Source organism: Suillus subalutaceus (assembly GCF_016647625.1).
Source record: "Suillus subalutaceus strain FC151 chromosome Unknown DFJ58scaffold_1, whole genome shotgun sequence".
Lineage (NCBI taxonomy): Eukaryota > Fungi > Basidiomycota > Agaricomycetes > Boletales > Suillaceae > Suillus > Suillus subalutaceus.
Genome location: NW_024540250.1, coordinates 1,400,280 through 1,414,410, shown reverse-complemented (window position 1 = coordinate 1,414,410; position 14,131 = coordinate 1,400,280). Strand labels below are relative to the sequence as shown.

The following is a 14,131-nucleotide window of genomic DNA, read 5'->3' as shown; positions in this document are numbered from 1 at the left end:
ATCATATCAATAATCGATCAACGATTCTGCAGCTACGAAAACGATACAGGCAGGATATCATGATGTGGCGTTGCTTGCAAGTAGCATTACTCTCGCGTCTAGCCTCGAATCGACGACACGTTTAGCATGACACGATGTTATACTGCGGGCCAGGCTGAACCCTACATGTTATTCTTGCACGTGGGGGCACCAGCGAGTAAGGCTTCGATGTGCCATCAATATTCGAGGGCTAAATTAATATAGCATGATAAATGTTGCCAGGGTAAAGAAGGGGCGAAAAGTGATGGACGTATTATCGAGGTGACCCTTCTGCTGCTTGATGGAGCACAGAAGGTGGGACTCGGAGCGTGTTTTTCGCTTGGCGTGCTGGGGGATTAACTCTCAGATGCGGCGACTGTTGCTTCCAAGGAGGGACGGCATCTTAGCACAGATAGGATTTTTTGTCACGGTTAGTTGCCATACAATTTAGTATATCGACAATATTGATGTCAGACACCTCTCCAGGAAATTGAAGCGAACAGGTCCAAATTTTGGCGAGTTCCCGACTTACAGCGGTAACAATGTAAAAACGTAAACTTGGTGTCTTCGCGAAGACACGTGTCTATGACGCGTCTTGTTCGAGTTGATAGCACATCCTTGCATATCCCGTCTTTGCCAGCCACGTGGCGTGGGACGCAACGGAAACTTTGTTTTGCAACAGCGGTGAGACCTTTGAGGACATATGGGTATGTCGGACCGTAGAGAATGTGGAGTTCGGGCAAGGGCACGTCGTCATGTGGTGACAGAAGACTAAGCGGCCTGTGTCAATCCATAGCGCCTCTGATGATCATGTGTGCATGTGTTCGTCAGAAAGAAGTTTTGTTATTACCAAGTTGTTGCCAAGCGCCGTATCATTTACATACTTTGATTGTCCAGCAGTAAATGAATTGTATGCAGTTTGGGGGTTATGAAGTAGCCTAGCCCCGATTGTGGAAGAAGTCATGCATCCCGGGTGATTTATTTCGAAGGCTGGAAGTGCTGTATCAAATATCGTCGGCCGGTTTGAGGCTACTAGGTTAATACCCCTTGTGATGATACAGCTGCCAGTGTGGCCATGTGTATCCGGTATTCAACTGGGAAGTCGAGTCAGTATGATGTACGAAATACGTGAATTATACGTTACTTACGAAATGATCAGACGGACTTTCAAAATAACTGAGCGGCGACAAAGTCGTCACCGGTCACCACACAAGCCTGGACTTGAAACAATTGAATTGAGAAACTTAAAGGTAATTCGGAACCGAGGTGAAGGAATGACGTCGAATTCTGCTGTCTTGAGTAGATGACGAGAATGACCTCGACGCGGAGGTAACTTGAGCCATAATTGTCTCGGCCACCGGGTTGTTAGACACTGTTAGATCTGCTTTATCTTGATCGCCGCCGGCTGATAGATCAAGCACTTCCCTGCAGACAATCGTTTATCTTCCTCTGGGTTGAGGGCGAACCCACATGATGCACTTGCCGCGGATCTATTGCGTCGAAGTTCGCAGAACCCATGTTGCTACTAGACAGACATCATGGAGAATGTTCGTTGTCATGTGAATACAAGTTGCGGATAGACTCGTCCGATGAGTCTATAGTGACGGCACAATGGTCGGATCTTGGTGAAGAAATTGGTTCAGCGCCCAGTGAGCAAGATGAACCTGTATCATCGTCATAGATCCGAGTAACCCGCGCTTTGTGGAAGTGGTCCTCAGCTTCCAAGAGTAATTGATAGAGAGCAGTTTATCCCGATTTCTTGGTACACTTCGATCTCATCTCCGTGCGCACATTCAATCCCGAGGAATCAGTTCCGGAACTTGATAATTTACCCCCGGACCACCGGCGTAGGCGGATATCTTGCGTATCTTCTAATCACTGTATGAACGTGGAGAATACAGAATGTGAGACTGATGAAAACCAAGCAGTGCGATATCCGGTTCAGAGGGCGCAAGGCGAGGGCATACGCCCTCTCCAAGCTGCACAATCTTGTCGCAACGACACCTCTTGCGGCCCTCTTATCGACGCCTTGACCGTTTTTGGGTCAAGAGAGAGAGTATGGCATGTCGGACATTCAAAGTATCAGATGTCAAAACCATCGGCGGCACATAATTGCCTTTGTGCTCTGCCTAATCTGTGTAGATCGGGAACATCAGGGGCAGCAGCATATATCAGAAGCCGGTGGCATGGTACTCACGATGCAGAGGGGAATATAAACTCTCTATGTCGAATCAGAGCACAAGAGGTCTTGCACCGATGTCAGATGGTGATGAATGCTCTTGTCTAGGCGCTCGAGGTAAGGAAGTCCTACTACTTCTGTCAAAGACTGATCTAGCTTGTTGATTTGTGCAGCGACAGAGTTCGGATTTCTCTGCTGAGTTTTAAGGTCGGGATCTATCATCGGACATATGTGATGGTCGCAAGAGAAGAGCACAAGGACCTGTGACCTGATGTAACCAAGCTATTGATCCATACGGGCAACTTGTGCAGCTTACACGTACCATCTGCATAGAGTAAGGCCACGTCTTCAACTTGGCAATAGGTGGTAGGTTTGAGCATACTGTGCCTTCCCAGATGCTTGGTGCTGCATTACCTATTCAAATGTGTTAGAGAGGGTAAGAGTGTCAATGCTTACAGACAAGGCACGCTAGCCTCACCAAAAGCGCTACTGATCTCACATCGATGAGGGCCAAGTGCTCAGATTGGCGAAACCTCGTGATAACCAAGTGAAACGTGACGTCAGGCCCTGGTTATGTACGAAAGGGGCAAGTTTCAATATAAACTGACCTTTGACGCTCAGTACTGAAGTAGTCCGCAACCTTTTGATGCTTTATTGAATGGCTGATACAGATTGTCCACACAAATCATGCCGTTCAGGGTAACCAAACCCTCAATCAAGTATTATTTGGTACGTAAAGGCTAGGGGGTGTCCGTGCATGAAAGTAACGTGAGACCAAAGTATCCGTGGAGGTCATTGAATCTTGAGTAGGTGGAGAACCTAAAGAGGATGACCGACGAGGTTTGAAAATTAGGACAACGATTAACCCAAAAATTATCAATAGGAGAAGGAAAATAAGTTTCCGACGGCCCGTGTTCTTCTGGTATCTGTAAGAGGGGTGTCAGCGTGCTACGATAATTACGGGTATACATGGCTCACCGCGTTGCATGGTTTAACTCTTTCACAGCTTCGGCCATTTCTACCGAAGTTTGTTCAATGTTATACTCAATACTGTCAAGAAGGGTGCCTTGATCTATCACAAGGACAGACAAATCCTTGAATAATTCCGCTAGAGAAGCTATCGAGTTTGCAATTTCCGTCAACTCCCGGTCGCGGACACGGAGATCGTGATCTTGTATGTTATCTAGAATCTGAGCTTGCTGCAGGGGGAACAACAATTTAGGTATACAAGATAGATGCCCGTTGATTGTTGCTCACCGCAGCTTCTACGTCTTCATCAACAGCAGTCAACCCCTCGGATCCTCTTGAAGAAATAGTCCCAGACGCAATCAGGAGATCTTGATTCTTAATTGCGTGCCCTTGTAGACCTGATGAAGGCGGAAGTGCGGTCGTAGAAATGATCGGTTCCCGTCAACTTGATGAGCAAGGAGGAAATACTTACGTTCCATATAGACACGCTGTTTCTTGCGAAACGTTGAGCTGAGTTCTTGGACCCTCGCGGCCTAGGCCTCGTTGCACATTTTTGGCCGCGAGGACTTGAAACTGAGTTCTCTGAGTGGAAGGGGGGAATGAGTGACCTTGTTCAGTAGCGATACGTTGAATTAAAGTATGGCACCGTCGAAAATCCTATCCACGAGAGGAAAGAAAGGAACGACTGTAAGTACGACATGGGCACGAGTCCACGGAGGATAAGGATGTACTTTGGTTATTTCGGTGGTCGCTGCTTCGATCTCTCGCTCTTCTGCCGTCCGGTCCGCAAATCCGGGAAGGACATGCCTTTGCATGGAGTTTCTCCAAAGCGACAACTAGACGGAGATGATGTCATTGAAGCCGCAAACAGACCAGACTAGGAACACACTTTTAGCCTGTGTGCCGCCCAATATCTCTTCTACTTGTTCAGAAAGATCGACCCTTTAATCAAAACGGGTAAGGGACCGTCTGAAACTCCACGGAACAAACGTACCATTTGGGAGGCAACTCAGAGTCGGGTGCGGAAGTTGGATGTATGAGTGTTTCATTTTCATCTTCAGCACGGTATGGTTCATCTGAATAGGATGACTGTAAACGAGAGAAACGTGTCGAGGGTGCTCTTGAATCGCGAAATGAAATAAAAAGCAGGGTCCTTGAGCGCGTCGTTGACGAGCTTGCTGTCGACATGCCAGAGTAAGTTGGCTGCGGAATGTATGTTGTTGTTTGTACTATTATTTCTTTTACAAATATACATAAATAAGATACGGCATTAAAGCGGCACGGAGGTTTAAAGTCTATTCACTTACCGTCATGTCTATTCGGCTAATAGAAATTCCATTCCATGCGTTAGATGATCCGACCTAGTGTGGAAATAGTTTGTCGGAAGCCGGAGTAATGATTCCGCATGTAACCCCCGCACTTGCCTGCATGACCGTACATTTCTCTGTTAAGCTTCTTACATCAATCACTTTTTAAAACCGATTCCGCTTGTCATCAAAAGGCCGGCTTCTTTATTCTCCTTACTGCGATTGTTATCACATCGTGTCCGATCGCTCCTTAAGTTAATGGTCTTGTGATTAGTCCACCTTGTCATCGGTTACAACCCCCACTCCCTTCCAGCTATTCAAACTCTTATAAAGTTCCCCCTTCATATCCCTTTCACCCCATTCTTCAGCTCCACTCGTCTCTCTTCCAAATCCTACCACTCCCCTCCGCAGTTCCTGCCTTCGGCCCATTAAGCCTACCCCACACCGGTATGCTGTTCCGTCCTCCAATTTCATGCCCCAGAATAATTTCTTTTTCACACACAGCAAACATTTCGCCGGTGTCCCTCTCTATATCCTGTCACTCAAAATGTGCAATCTCGAAACGTGCGTGCCCCGTAGCAGGTCTAGGCCCTATTGCTGATTCAGACACTTTTTTTTTAGCGAAGGAACGAAATTTGGATGCGGGGTAAGTGTCTCACGCTATATTCTCGTTAAGAATCTACGCATTCTCAGTCATGCTTCCGTTAGCATTACAAGGTGGTGCGTGATCAATGTCTTCATACTATAAGAACTATTTTTGATCTTCTTTTAGACGCGCAAACTGAAGAAGATTGATTGCCACAACCAGTATTGCACCCACTCCGTATGTCATCCAAGGAATTGTCCCGATTGCCATTGCGAACGGGTGAGCGTTACTACACACTCAACCTCATAGCCCAGAGCTCATTCGTACTCCAAGTACTTCGGTCCCGATGCAAGAGAAACTATCACCCACCGAACAGCCGAATACTGTGTTTCATGTCAGTACTGGTTCAAGGATGGAGCTTCCCAGCGTCGTTAACCTTGATGGTTCCGACGGCCCCCGCTTCTGCGCCACATCTATCGAGAAAACGTCTATAATGCCCTTTTATTCTAATAATCATCACTCTAGTCACGCCTTGCTTTGCACACCATTCTGCCGTGTCAATTTGTAGTTCTAGGCTTGTTTGTCGCATATTTTACTTACGCATTATCTATCTACTAGTCACTGTTTTGTGTTGTGAAACGACATCATACACGTATATCACCATTTCACAGCAAGTCCAACTACCTCACTTTCAACAGCTCGATACTGAGTCCGAAATAGTTCATGACGTCGTGTCTCCGCTCCTTCGTCCATAATGGAAGCCCAATTTCCATGCAGGCTTCCGTCTGTGGGGTGACAAAGATCGGTCTTGACCTGAGCAGCAAGACGGTCTGCACAAACGAACGGGCTTTCAAGATCCGGATCATCAGGTCTCGGTGATGGAGGTGGTGTAGGCAAGTCGTGCCAATATACCCTTTCAACTTCCTTGGTCCACTCCTTGTTTCCCCATTTGACGCCTTGCGTCGCACTATCTTCCTCTGGCACTGGCATCTGGACACCATTCTCCTGCCAGTCCCTCGTAAACCCTTCTTCGTCCTCTTTCTGCTCTGCTGCCTGTGCAATGGGTTTCAACTGCCCACCACCATTGACGCACCCGCCCGGACACGCCATGACTTCGACATAGTCATACCCCTTCTCGTCCTCTCCACCACGCTTCTTTGCACGCATCCCCACCAACCTTCCAGCGGCACCCCTCCCAACTTGCACGCCAGCCTCACGACCTACCTTGCGCACGACGTTCTGGAGATTCCGAAAACCATAGCATTTCGCGCTTTTGAAAAGCACCTCGCCGGTGTCCCGAGCGCGAAGAGTGAATTCTTCGTAGTCAGATGTACGGATGGACTTTATGCTAAGGTCCGCAGGGGACGCGTGGCTTGTGGTGATAGAATTGATGAGAGAGTGCAGGTAAGATCCAGAGCTAGTCCCAGGGTGTGACAGAAGCTCTGGGATTTCAGCGTCAAAATCAGGGACATCTTCGTTCTCTACTGGCAGTGAGAGATCCCAGCCTTTGTCGTGCATCATAAGCTCGAGTTCCCCTGTCGTGATTACGCAGTCCACATCTCGAGTCGAATACACGTCATTGTAGAAGTCCTGCCGAGAAGCCTCTAGCTTCTTGTCATAGCACGGCATAACTGACACATGGTAAATCTGATCCGGTCTATCACGCAAAATAAATCAACACAATAAAATCGAAGCGACCAACGAGACTTACTGCACTTCCCAGCGATTTCCGAACCACGACTTGACCAGAGTTCCCATCACCTGCTGTGGACTCTTCGTCCTAGCGATAAAAGGCAACATCTCGGAGTGTGCTTTCTCAGCATAACATATCCATCCTGGACAGGCACTCGCTAGCATCGGAAGTTTCCCATTTCCCTTCTTCCGCTCAAAAAATTCTTGCGTGTGCTCAAGCAAAGCAATATGTCGAGCAAACGTAGTGTCGTAAACATGCTCGAACCCAAGTATTCGTGTAGAGAATGCTCGCACTCTCCTCAGTATTTGTCGAAGACTCACGGGGAAACCGGATGATGACGAAAGGGACGCTGCGAGTGACGCAAGGCTTTGTGGCGCAATGGAGAGCACAGGAATCTTGTGACCTGGCGTGGAAACCGGAGGATTGGAGTCCAAGAAGTTAAGGACCTCCGTGTGGGACTGTAGCGTGATTAATACGGATTCGGCCGATGTTATACAACCGCTATATTTGGGGAATATGGTCAGCAGGCATTCGATAGGGTTGGAAGGAACTACACGGAGACGGACCTACAAGCAAGACAATCGTTTAAGCTGATCTGAGCCTGCTGGAGCTTTTGCCCTGCGCCCTTGGAAGATGCATTAGTGGTGGATGTCCCGTTTGCCGAGACTTCGAAGTATGATCCACTGGAGTCAATCACAATCTCGGTCTGAAATCAATATTTAGTCTGATGCTTGACATGCAATTCGCTGTATAACATACTGTAGCGGCACCAGGCTCAATTATCTCCTGCGGCTCGTTCACCTGCTCAACGGGTTTGATACATGCTTGAGACGGAGTTAGGAAGTCATTAAGATCAGTCAAGGTCTGCTCTGCGTAAATCAGACGGATTGCATAGTTTCAAACACTGGTGAACACGCACAAGAGCTCCAGAGAATGCCATTAATATTCAGGATGAGCGGAGAGTAGACAAGGAACTTCATCGGATCTCGACAAATGACAAATCACTACTAGTACAATGTATCACGTAATCATCGAAAAGCGTGCTAGACCTTGATCAGCTCTACTGCATACTATTATGGTACGCGCAATCGGCAGCCCCCAGAAGTCGGCAGTCACGCAAATGTCACAGTAAGTCACGACATGTCACTGAGCCAGTTTCAAAGTCAGCTCGGCAGTCAAGCAGGAGCGCAAGGAAGTGAGTTAGTATTCGGCGTGAGAAAGCAAGTACAGTATATACTAGTAGAATCTAAGTACGAGGGTGACCATGATTAGTGCCGTAGTTGTAGAATTGAGGGAGATGTGTAGGGAGACTGTGTGTGTTGTAAGGTTGTCTGTCTAAGTTTGATGATGATGCAATGGGACCGCCGGATGAATTATTATGTTGCGTTGTAGAGTAAGATGGTGCGCGGAGAGCTGGATTAGCATAGAATTGATGAAAATATGGCTGGTTAGTAAAGTGTGGAGGATAATATGGATTAAAAGAATGTGCACTGGCAGGTGGGGTGAAAAAATGAGTACCGGAAGTGTTGGATGAGGTAGCGTCATTGTCTTGCGAGGCGCCACTACTAGCCTGTCCTGTCGATGACGCAGTGGCTAAATTCTTATTCTTCGAACGCGTTTTTCCCGTCTGGAAGAGCGCAGCAAAACGTGGATTGTCGGCAAAGTGCTGATTTGCGGCATCAGTAAGAAACTCTTTGATTCTAGTCCTGAGTTCCTCAACCGTTCCGTCTCTTGAAATCTTGAGAGCGCCAGCAAGTGCGATAAAATCATCCTTGCGCCGGAGTGTTGAGAGTGCATCAAACGTCTTCGACTCGATATCGCGTTCGATCTGAGTGTGGCGCGCTTCATCTTCTGTCTTCTTTTTGGCCTGCTTCTCCGCGTCGGCCTTATCCTTTTCACGCTGCTCTAGCCCCATGACCAGCAGCACAGCACCAGTCGGCACTGGTGTGTGCAGTATTGAAACTCCGTCACGGCATATATCGGCAGGTGACATTTCTGCGTGATTTTGGCACTTTCAGCTATCTCATTCAATTCTGCTTCAAATGTATTCGTTTGACTTCGTATTGAGTTGTGTTAGAGAGAGAATGATGTCTATGTAAAGAATTTTGTGTTTAGGTAGCTGGAAACACGAGTTTTGTGAAAGTGCCGACTTCTGGGGGCTGCCGATTGCGCGTACCATAATAGTAGGTTCAACGTCTGAATTCAGGAAGCGTCCTGGCCAAAGTGGTTACCACAACACAATCGAAATCTGTTTCTCTCGGCCGGCAGTTATAGAGTTTCGAAACCTGCCGAACGAAGTTTTTTTCTATTGGAACACACCTTGACATTGACTTGTGGAGGGTTCGTCGGACGTTCATCTTGACTGGTCTTAGCCAAGTGGTTACCACGACAGAATTTAACTCTGTTTCTCTTGGACTGCGTAGGTTTGAAACCTGCCCAACGTAAAGTTTTTTCCTATCGGAACATACCTTGACATTGACTCGCGGATGGTTTCCTTAGACGTCCATCTAACTGGTCTTGGCCCAGTGGTTACCTTAACAGATTCGAAATCTGTTTCTCTTGGAGTTGGTTCGAAACCTGCTGATAACATTTTTGCTGTCTATAGATTCTCGGAGATTCTTGACCTGTCCAACTGTCCCGGGACTCTCAGGTCAACTTGAAGTCACCAAGCTCTTCTTAGTACGACCACACTCACTCTTGGTCAGCTTCTTTTTGATGAAGGTTGACGAAGAAGCTTGATCACACTTCAGTCTGATTTCACTGTTCAGGGTGCACGTGCAGGTTTGGGGGGTAGTAAGGTCGCAGTCGTTGATTTTCCAAACACGTGCCTAAGTATCGCAAGGCTCAAGCGACTTCTCTGCTGCCTTTACGTGGACATGAGACGCCAGTACGTGGGATGAGTGCTTTCCGTCACACCTCGCATATTAATGGATGTTGGCGGGTTATCATTATTGTCAACACAAACACACCTGCAATTCAGACACTGGGAAGGCTATTGAACTTATCCCGTCCTTGTGTTATTCTGAACGAGATTCAGAGGAGTTCGGGCAGGTTTCTGACAATTATGGGGAACACCTAGCCCAGTGCGCAGAAGATCAAGGATTGAAAGAAATTGTCGACTGAAGACTCAGTGAAGAGTCGAATGATAAATTGTTGTTGTGTTTGGACAAGTTTATGGGCGCTTGTTCCTCCGCAGTGAGCGAGCCAAGTTCGACACAGATTCCAGCAGCGGGGCATCATGTCTGACCTTGATGAGGCCATCGAGCTCAATCGGGCCGCATTACTCCACTGTTCCCCCAGTCATTCGGATCAATCCCTATCTCTGAACAATCTTGCACTCAGCCTTCAAGACAGATTCCTGCAGCGTAGCATCATGTCTGACCTTGATGAGGCCATCGAGCTTTTTCGGGCTGCGCTGTGGCTCCTCCCCCTGTGTCACTCAGTGAGATTAATGTCTCTGAACAATCTTGCTTGCAGCCTTCAAGACAGATTCCTGCAGCGTGGCATCATGTCTGACCTTGATGAGGCCATCGAGCTCCTTCGGGCTGCGCTGTGGCTCCTCCCCCTGTGTCACTCAGTGAGATTAATGTCTCTGAACAATCTTGCTTCCAGCCTTCAAGACAGATTCCTGCAGCGTGGCATCATGTCTGACCTTGATGAGGCCATCGAGCTCCTTCGGGCTGCATTACTCCTCTGTCCCCCCAGTCATTCGGATCAATCCCTATCTCTGAACAATCTTGCACTCAGCCTTCAAGACAGATTCCTGCAGCGTGGCATCATGTCTGACTTTGATGAGGCCATCGAGCTCCTTCGGGCTGCGCTGTGGCTCCTCCCCCTGCGTCACTCAGTGAGATCAATGTCTCTGCACAATCTTGCTTGCAGCCTTCAAGACAGATTCCTGCAGCGTGGTATCATGTCTGACCTTGATGAGGCCATCGGGCTTCATCGGGCTGCGCTGGAACTCCTCCCCCCGCATCATCCTAAGCGATCCACGTGTCTGAGAAATCTTGCTGATAGCCTTAAAAACAGATTCCGGCGGCGGCGGATCATATCTGACCTTGATGAGGCCATAGAGCTCCTTCGGGCTGCATTACTCCTCTGTCCCCCCGGTCATTCAGATCGACCCACGTCTCTGAACGATCTCGCACTCAGCCTTCGAGACAGATTTCTGCAGCGTGGCATCATGTCTGACCTTGATGAGGCCATCGAGCTTCATCGGGCTGCACTGGAACTCCTCCCCCCGCATCATTCTAATCGATCCATGTTTCTGAGGGATCTTGCACTCAGCCTTCAAGATGGATTTCTGCAGCGGGGCATCATGTCTGACCTTGACGAGGCCATCGAGCTCAATCGAGCTGCAACGGTCTTGCACTCAGCCTTCGAGACAGATTCCTGCAGCGTAGCATCATGTCTGACCTTGATGAGGCCATCGAGCTCAATCGAGCTGCATTACTCCTCTGTCCCCCCAGTCATTCAGATCGACCCGCGTCTCTGAACAATCTTGCAGTCAGCCTTAGAGACCGATTCCTGCAGCGTGGCATCATGTCTGACCTTGATGAGGCCATCGAGCTCCTTCGGGCTGCATTGCTCCTCTGTCCCCCCAGTCATTCAGATCGACCCGCGTCTCTGATCAATCTTGCTGCCAGCCTTCGAGACAGATTTCTGCAGCGTGGCATCATGTCTGACATTGATGAGGCCATCGAGCTCCTTCGGGCTGCATTACCCCTCTTTCCCCCCGGTCACTCACATCGATACGAGTCTCTGGGCGGTCTTGCTTCCAGCCTTCGAGGCAGATTCCTGCAGCGTAGCATCATGTCTGACCTTGATGAGGCCATCGAGCTCAATCGAGCTGCATTACTCCTCTGTCCCCCCAGTCATTCAAATCGATCAATGTCTCTGAACAATCTTGCAGTCAGCCTTAGAGACCGATTCCTGCAGCGTGGCATCATGTCTGACCTTGATGAGGCCATCGAGCTCCTTCGGGCTGCGCTGGAACTCCTCCCCCCGCATCATTCTAATCGATCCATGTTTCTGAACGGTCTTGCACTCAGCCTTGAAGACAGATTCCGGCAGCGGGGCGTCCAGTCTGACCTTGATGAAACATTTAGCTTGTATTCTCAGCTCTCCCACCTATCGCATGCAGTATCTCGCGAAGATCTTCGTGCTGCCAAATCGTGGGCGACCTCCGCCGACATCCTCAATCATGACTCTGCATTACTTGCCTATAAGACTGCACTGAAATTATTAGAACAGCGTGTTGCTGTCTTGTCGCCTTCTTCGCGTCATTTCGACGTTATCAGGGAGGCTGTTTCTTCCCTTGCCACAGATGCTTTTTCATGCAGTGTTCGTCATGGTGCGCTGACGACTGCGGTGGAGCTGGTGGAACAAGGTCGTGCAGTATTCTGGACCCAGTTGGCACGCTTCAGCACACCACTCGATGAACTTTCTGTTTCAGGTGACACCGGCACGGCCTTGGCAGAAGAGTTCAAACGGTTGAGTTTTCACCTTCGTAGCGTGTTCGATCAGTCTACTGAAGACCAGTCTTTGCAAATCCGGCAACTGACTATGCAATGGGACGACATCGTCTCGCGCATTCGCATGCTTTGTGGCTTCTCGCGTTTTCTTCTGCCTCCCCTGTTCTCCGACCTACAGAAAGCGGCAGAAGATGGTCCAGTCATCATTCTTAATGCAAGTCAATATAGCTGTGATGCCTTGATTATCCATAGCACGGAAGATCCTGTCCATGTTCCGCTTGACGTTACACAAGCCGACGTGTCTGAGTTGTCCTCCGAGTTCCAGTTACTCGCAGAGCAGTTTGGTTCTTCTGATCATCAACACAAGCTTGTCGGTGTCCTTCGCAAGCTTTGGAACGATATCGTCGACCCCGTTGTCCAAGCTCTTAGGGAGTCAAACATTTGTCCTGGTTCGCGTATCTGGTGGTGTCCCACCGCTGAGTTCACGCTGCTTCCTCTCCATGCAGCAGGACTCTACGAGAAGAAGAAGAAGAAAAACAATTTGTCTCACATTTACATCTCCTCTTACACCCCCACTTTGGCAACTCTCATTCGTGCGAGACAGCGGGTTTCTCGAGATGCGTCCTCGCAACATTTTGTTGCCATTGGTCAAGCGAACCCAGAGAGAGGGAAGGGACTCCGATGTGTCTCTCCTGAATTAGCTGTCGTAGCTCGGTATCTCGCACCCGTCGTGTCCTTCACATCGCTCGAGGAAGGCAACGCAACAGTCGAAGGTGCAATCGATGCACTCAATCATAATCAGTGGCTTCACCTAGCCTGCCATGGAATGCCGAACCGACAACAACCATTTGAGTCTTCATTTGCCATGCGCGATGGGCCTTTGATGATCAAGGACATTATCCGGTCCAACTGGCAGAATCCGGAATTTGCGTTCCTATCGGCCTGCCACACCACCGTGGGCGATGAGAAGAGTCCCGATGAGTCGATCCATCTCGCTGCGGCTATGCAATTCTGCGGATTTCGCAGCGTGATTGGTTCCATGTGGTCTGTTGACGATGAGGTTGCACGCCAGGTTGTGTCTGCTTTTTACTGCAACCTCATTGATGATTCAACGAGATTGGACTGCACACGCGCCGCGGTAGCGCTGCACAAGGCTGTGAAGTCGTTGCGCAACAAGATTCCGCTAGAACAGCAGATTGTATTTGTTCACATAGGTGTGTAGTTAGAGACTCGATTCGCTATATTAATACATTTGCTATATTTCTGATTGTTTTCATTCCCTCGTTCTTACATATTTCTGTATGATGCTTTGTTGTTCTGTTCTGTATTAGTGCCACATGCCACCGCATCAGGGAAAAGCTCCTTCACAAAACGCGTCAAAAAAGAGGGAATTTCAGGTAATTTGCTAAACTACAGGTATTTCGACAGTATCTCAACGAATTTCGTTAAACTCCTCAAACAATAGTTAAATAAGCATGTCGGTCACTGAACGAATTTACAAAGAAGCTGGAACAGAGCTCCAGAACGGTACTGCTCGTCCATTCACGAGGTACTACTGCGCCGAAATTTGGAAAAAGATGAACACTCCTGCGAATGTCCGATACATCAATAATGCTTGCGAGACGCTCTCCATGACGCATCAAACGGCTAATTTTGTACAGCCCATGGTGTGATTCGGGTTGCTGGAAAGGTGTGAACCATTCCACATAAGCAAGGTGGGCGGGTGGTTTTACAGGTCCAGCGGGGAATAACAAATCCATAGCTTTACTTCATCAGTAAATTACCAGATCTGTACAGCACTCCATATGTATAGCTTAGTCCCTACTAGCCAGTTCACTACAGTAGAATTTTCTCTGTCAATCTCTGCACAGACACTCACAGACCCGCCCAGCGAGGACCAGACAA

The 14,131-nt window shown here is 48.6% G+C and overlaps 5 protein-coding genes across 5 annotated transcripts; 2 read left to right on the top strand and 3 right to left on the bottom strand.

Annotated features, from left to right (window-relative positions):
- Positions 1 to 2,803: 2,803 nt before the first annotated feature.
- DFJ58DRAFT_754124 (t-SNARE) lies at positions 2,804 to 4,379 on the bottom strand. The gene is made up of 7 exons (XM_041387976.1): positions 4,161 to 4,379; positions 4,052 to 4,108; positions 3,898 to 3,973; positions 3,691 to 3,823; positions 3,455 to 3,564; positions 3,176 to 3,396; positions 2,804 to 3,123 (listed from the first exon to the last, which is right to left on the bottom strand). The coding sequence occupies exons 1-7, from the start codon at positions 4,352 to 4,354 to the stop codon at positions 2,913 to 2,915; spliced, it is 1,002 nt and encodes a 333-aa protein (XP_041251600.1). The 5' UTR covers positions 4,355 to 4,379; the 3' UTR covers positions 2,804 to 2,912.
- Positions 4,380 to 5,092: 713 nt separating this feature from the next.
- DFJ58DRAFT_649168 (uncharacterized protein) lies at positions 5,093 to 5,494 on the top strand (the record flags this gene model as incomplete). Its single annotated transcript, XM_041381513.1, has 4 exons — positions 5,093 to 5,119; positions 5,182 to 5,193; positions 5,246 to 5,338; positions 5,393 to 5,494. Coding segments are annotated over 4 exons (234 nt in total), but the record flags the coding sequence as incomplete, so codon positions are not given.
- A 140-nt stretch (positions 5,495 to 5,634) lies between these two features.
- On the bottom strand, positions 5,635 to 7,720 carry DFJ58DRAFT_18273 (iron hydrogenase). Its single transcript, XM_041379082.1, has 5 exons — positions 7,672 to 7,720; positions 7,512 to 7,616; positions 7,319 to 7,458; positions 6,771 to 7,253; positions 5,635 to 6,716 (listed from the first exon to the last, which is right to left on the bottom strand). Exons 1-5 carry the CDS (start codon positions 7,690 to 7,692, stop codon positions 5,717 to 5,719), a joined length of 1,749 nt encoding a protein of 582 aa, XP_041251598.1. The 5' UTR covers positions 7,693 to 7,720; the 3' UTR covers positions 5,635 to 5,716.
- A 218-nt stretch (positions 7,721 to 7,938) lies between these two features.
- DFJ58DRAFT_740683 (uncharacterized protein) lies at positions 7,939 to 8,938 on the bottom strand. The gene has a single exon (XM_041387098.1). The coding sequence runs from the start codon at positions 8,743 to 8,745 to the stop codon at positions 7,999 to 8,001; it is 747 nt and encodes a 248-aa protein (XP_041251597.1). The 5' UTR covers positions 8,746 to 8,938; the 3' UTR covers positions 7,939 to 7,998.
- A 1,052-nt stretch (positions 8,939 to 9,990) lies between these two features.
- DFJ58DRAFT_740682 (TPR-like protein) lies at positions 9,991 to 13,899 on the top strand (the record flags this gene model as incomplete). The annotated part of the gene is made up of 3 exons (XM_041387097.1): positions 9,991 to 11,115; positions 11,151 to 13,440; positions 13,730 to 13,899. The coding sequence occupies 3 exons, from the start codon at positions 9,991 to 9,993 to the stop codon at positions 13,897 to 13,899; spliced, it is 3,585 nt and encodes a 1,194-aa protein (XP_041251596.1).
- Between the last annotated feature and the right edge of the window lie 232 nt (positions 13,900 to 14,131).

Bases quoted from the DNA above. Each gene is read 5' to 3' on its own strand.
- DFJ58DRAFT_754124 (XM_041387976.1), bottom strand. From the start codon at position 4,354: ATGTCGACAGCAAGCTCGTCAACGACGCGCTCAAGGACCCTGCTTTTT. The intron at 3,565-3,690 runs GTCCAAGAACTC...CGCCTTCATCAG, and splicing joins ACGAGGCCTAGGCCGCGAGG to GTCTACAAGGGCACGCAATT. The intron at 3,397-3,454 runs GTGAGCAACAAT...TTCCCCCTGCAG, and splicing joins ATGAAGACGTAGAAGCTGCG to CAAGCTCAGATTCTAGATAA.
- DFJ58DRAFT_18273 (XM_041379082.1), bottom strand. From the start codon at position 7,692: ATGGCATTCTCTGGAGCTCTT. The intron at 7,459-7,511 runs GTATGTTATACA...TATTGATTTCAG, and splicing joins TTGAGCCTGGTGCCGCTACA to ACCGAGATTGTGATTGACTC. The intron at 7,254-7,318 runs GTCCGTCTCCGT...CCCCAAATATAG, and splicing joins AACGATTGTCTTGCTTGTAG to CGGTTGTATAACATCGGCCG.
- DFJ58DRAFT_740683 (XM_041387098.1), bottom strand. From the start codon at position 8,745: ATGTCACCTGCCGATATATGCCGTGACGGAGTTTCAATACTGCACACA.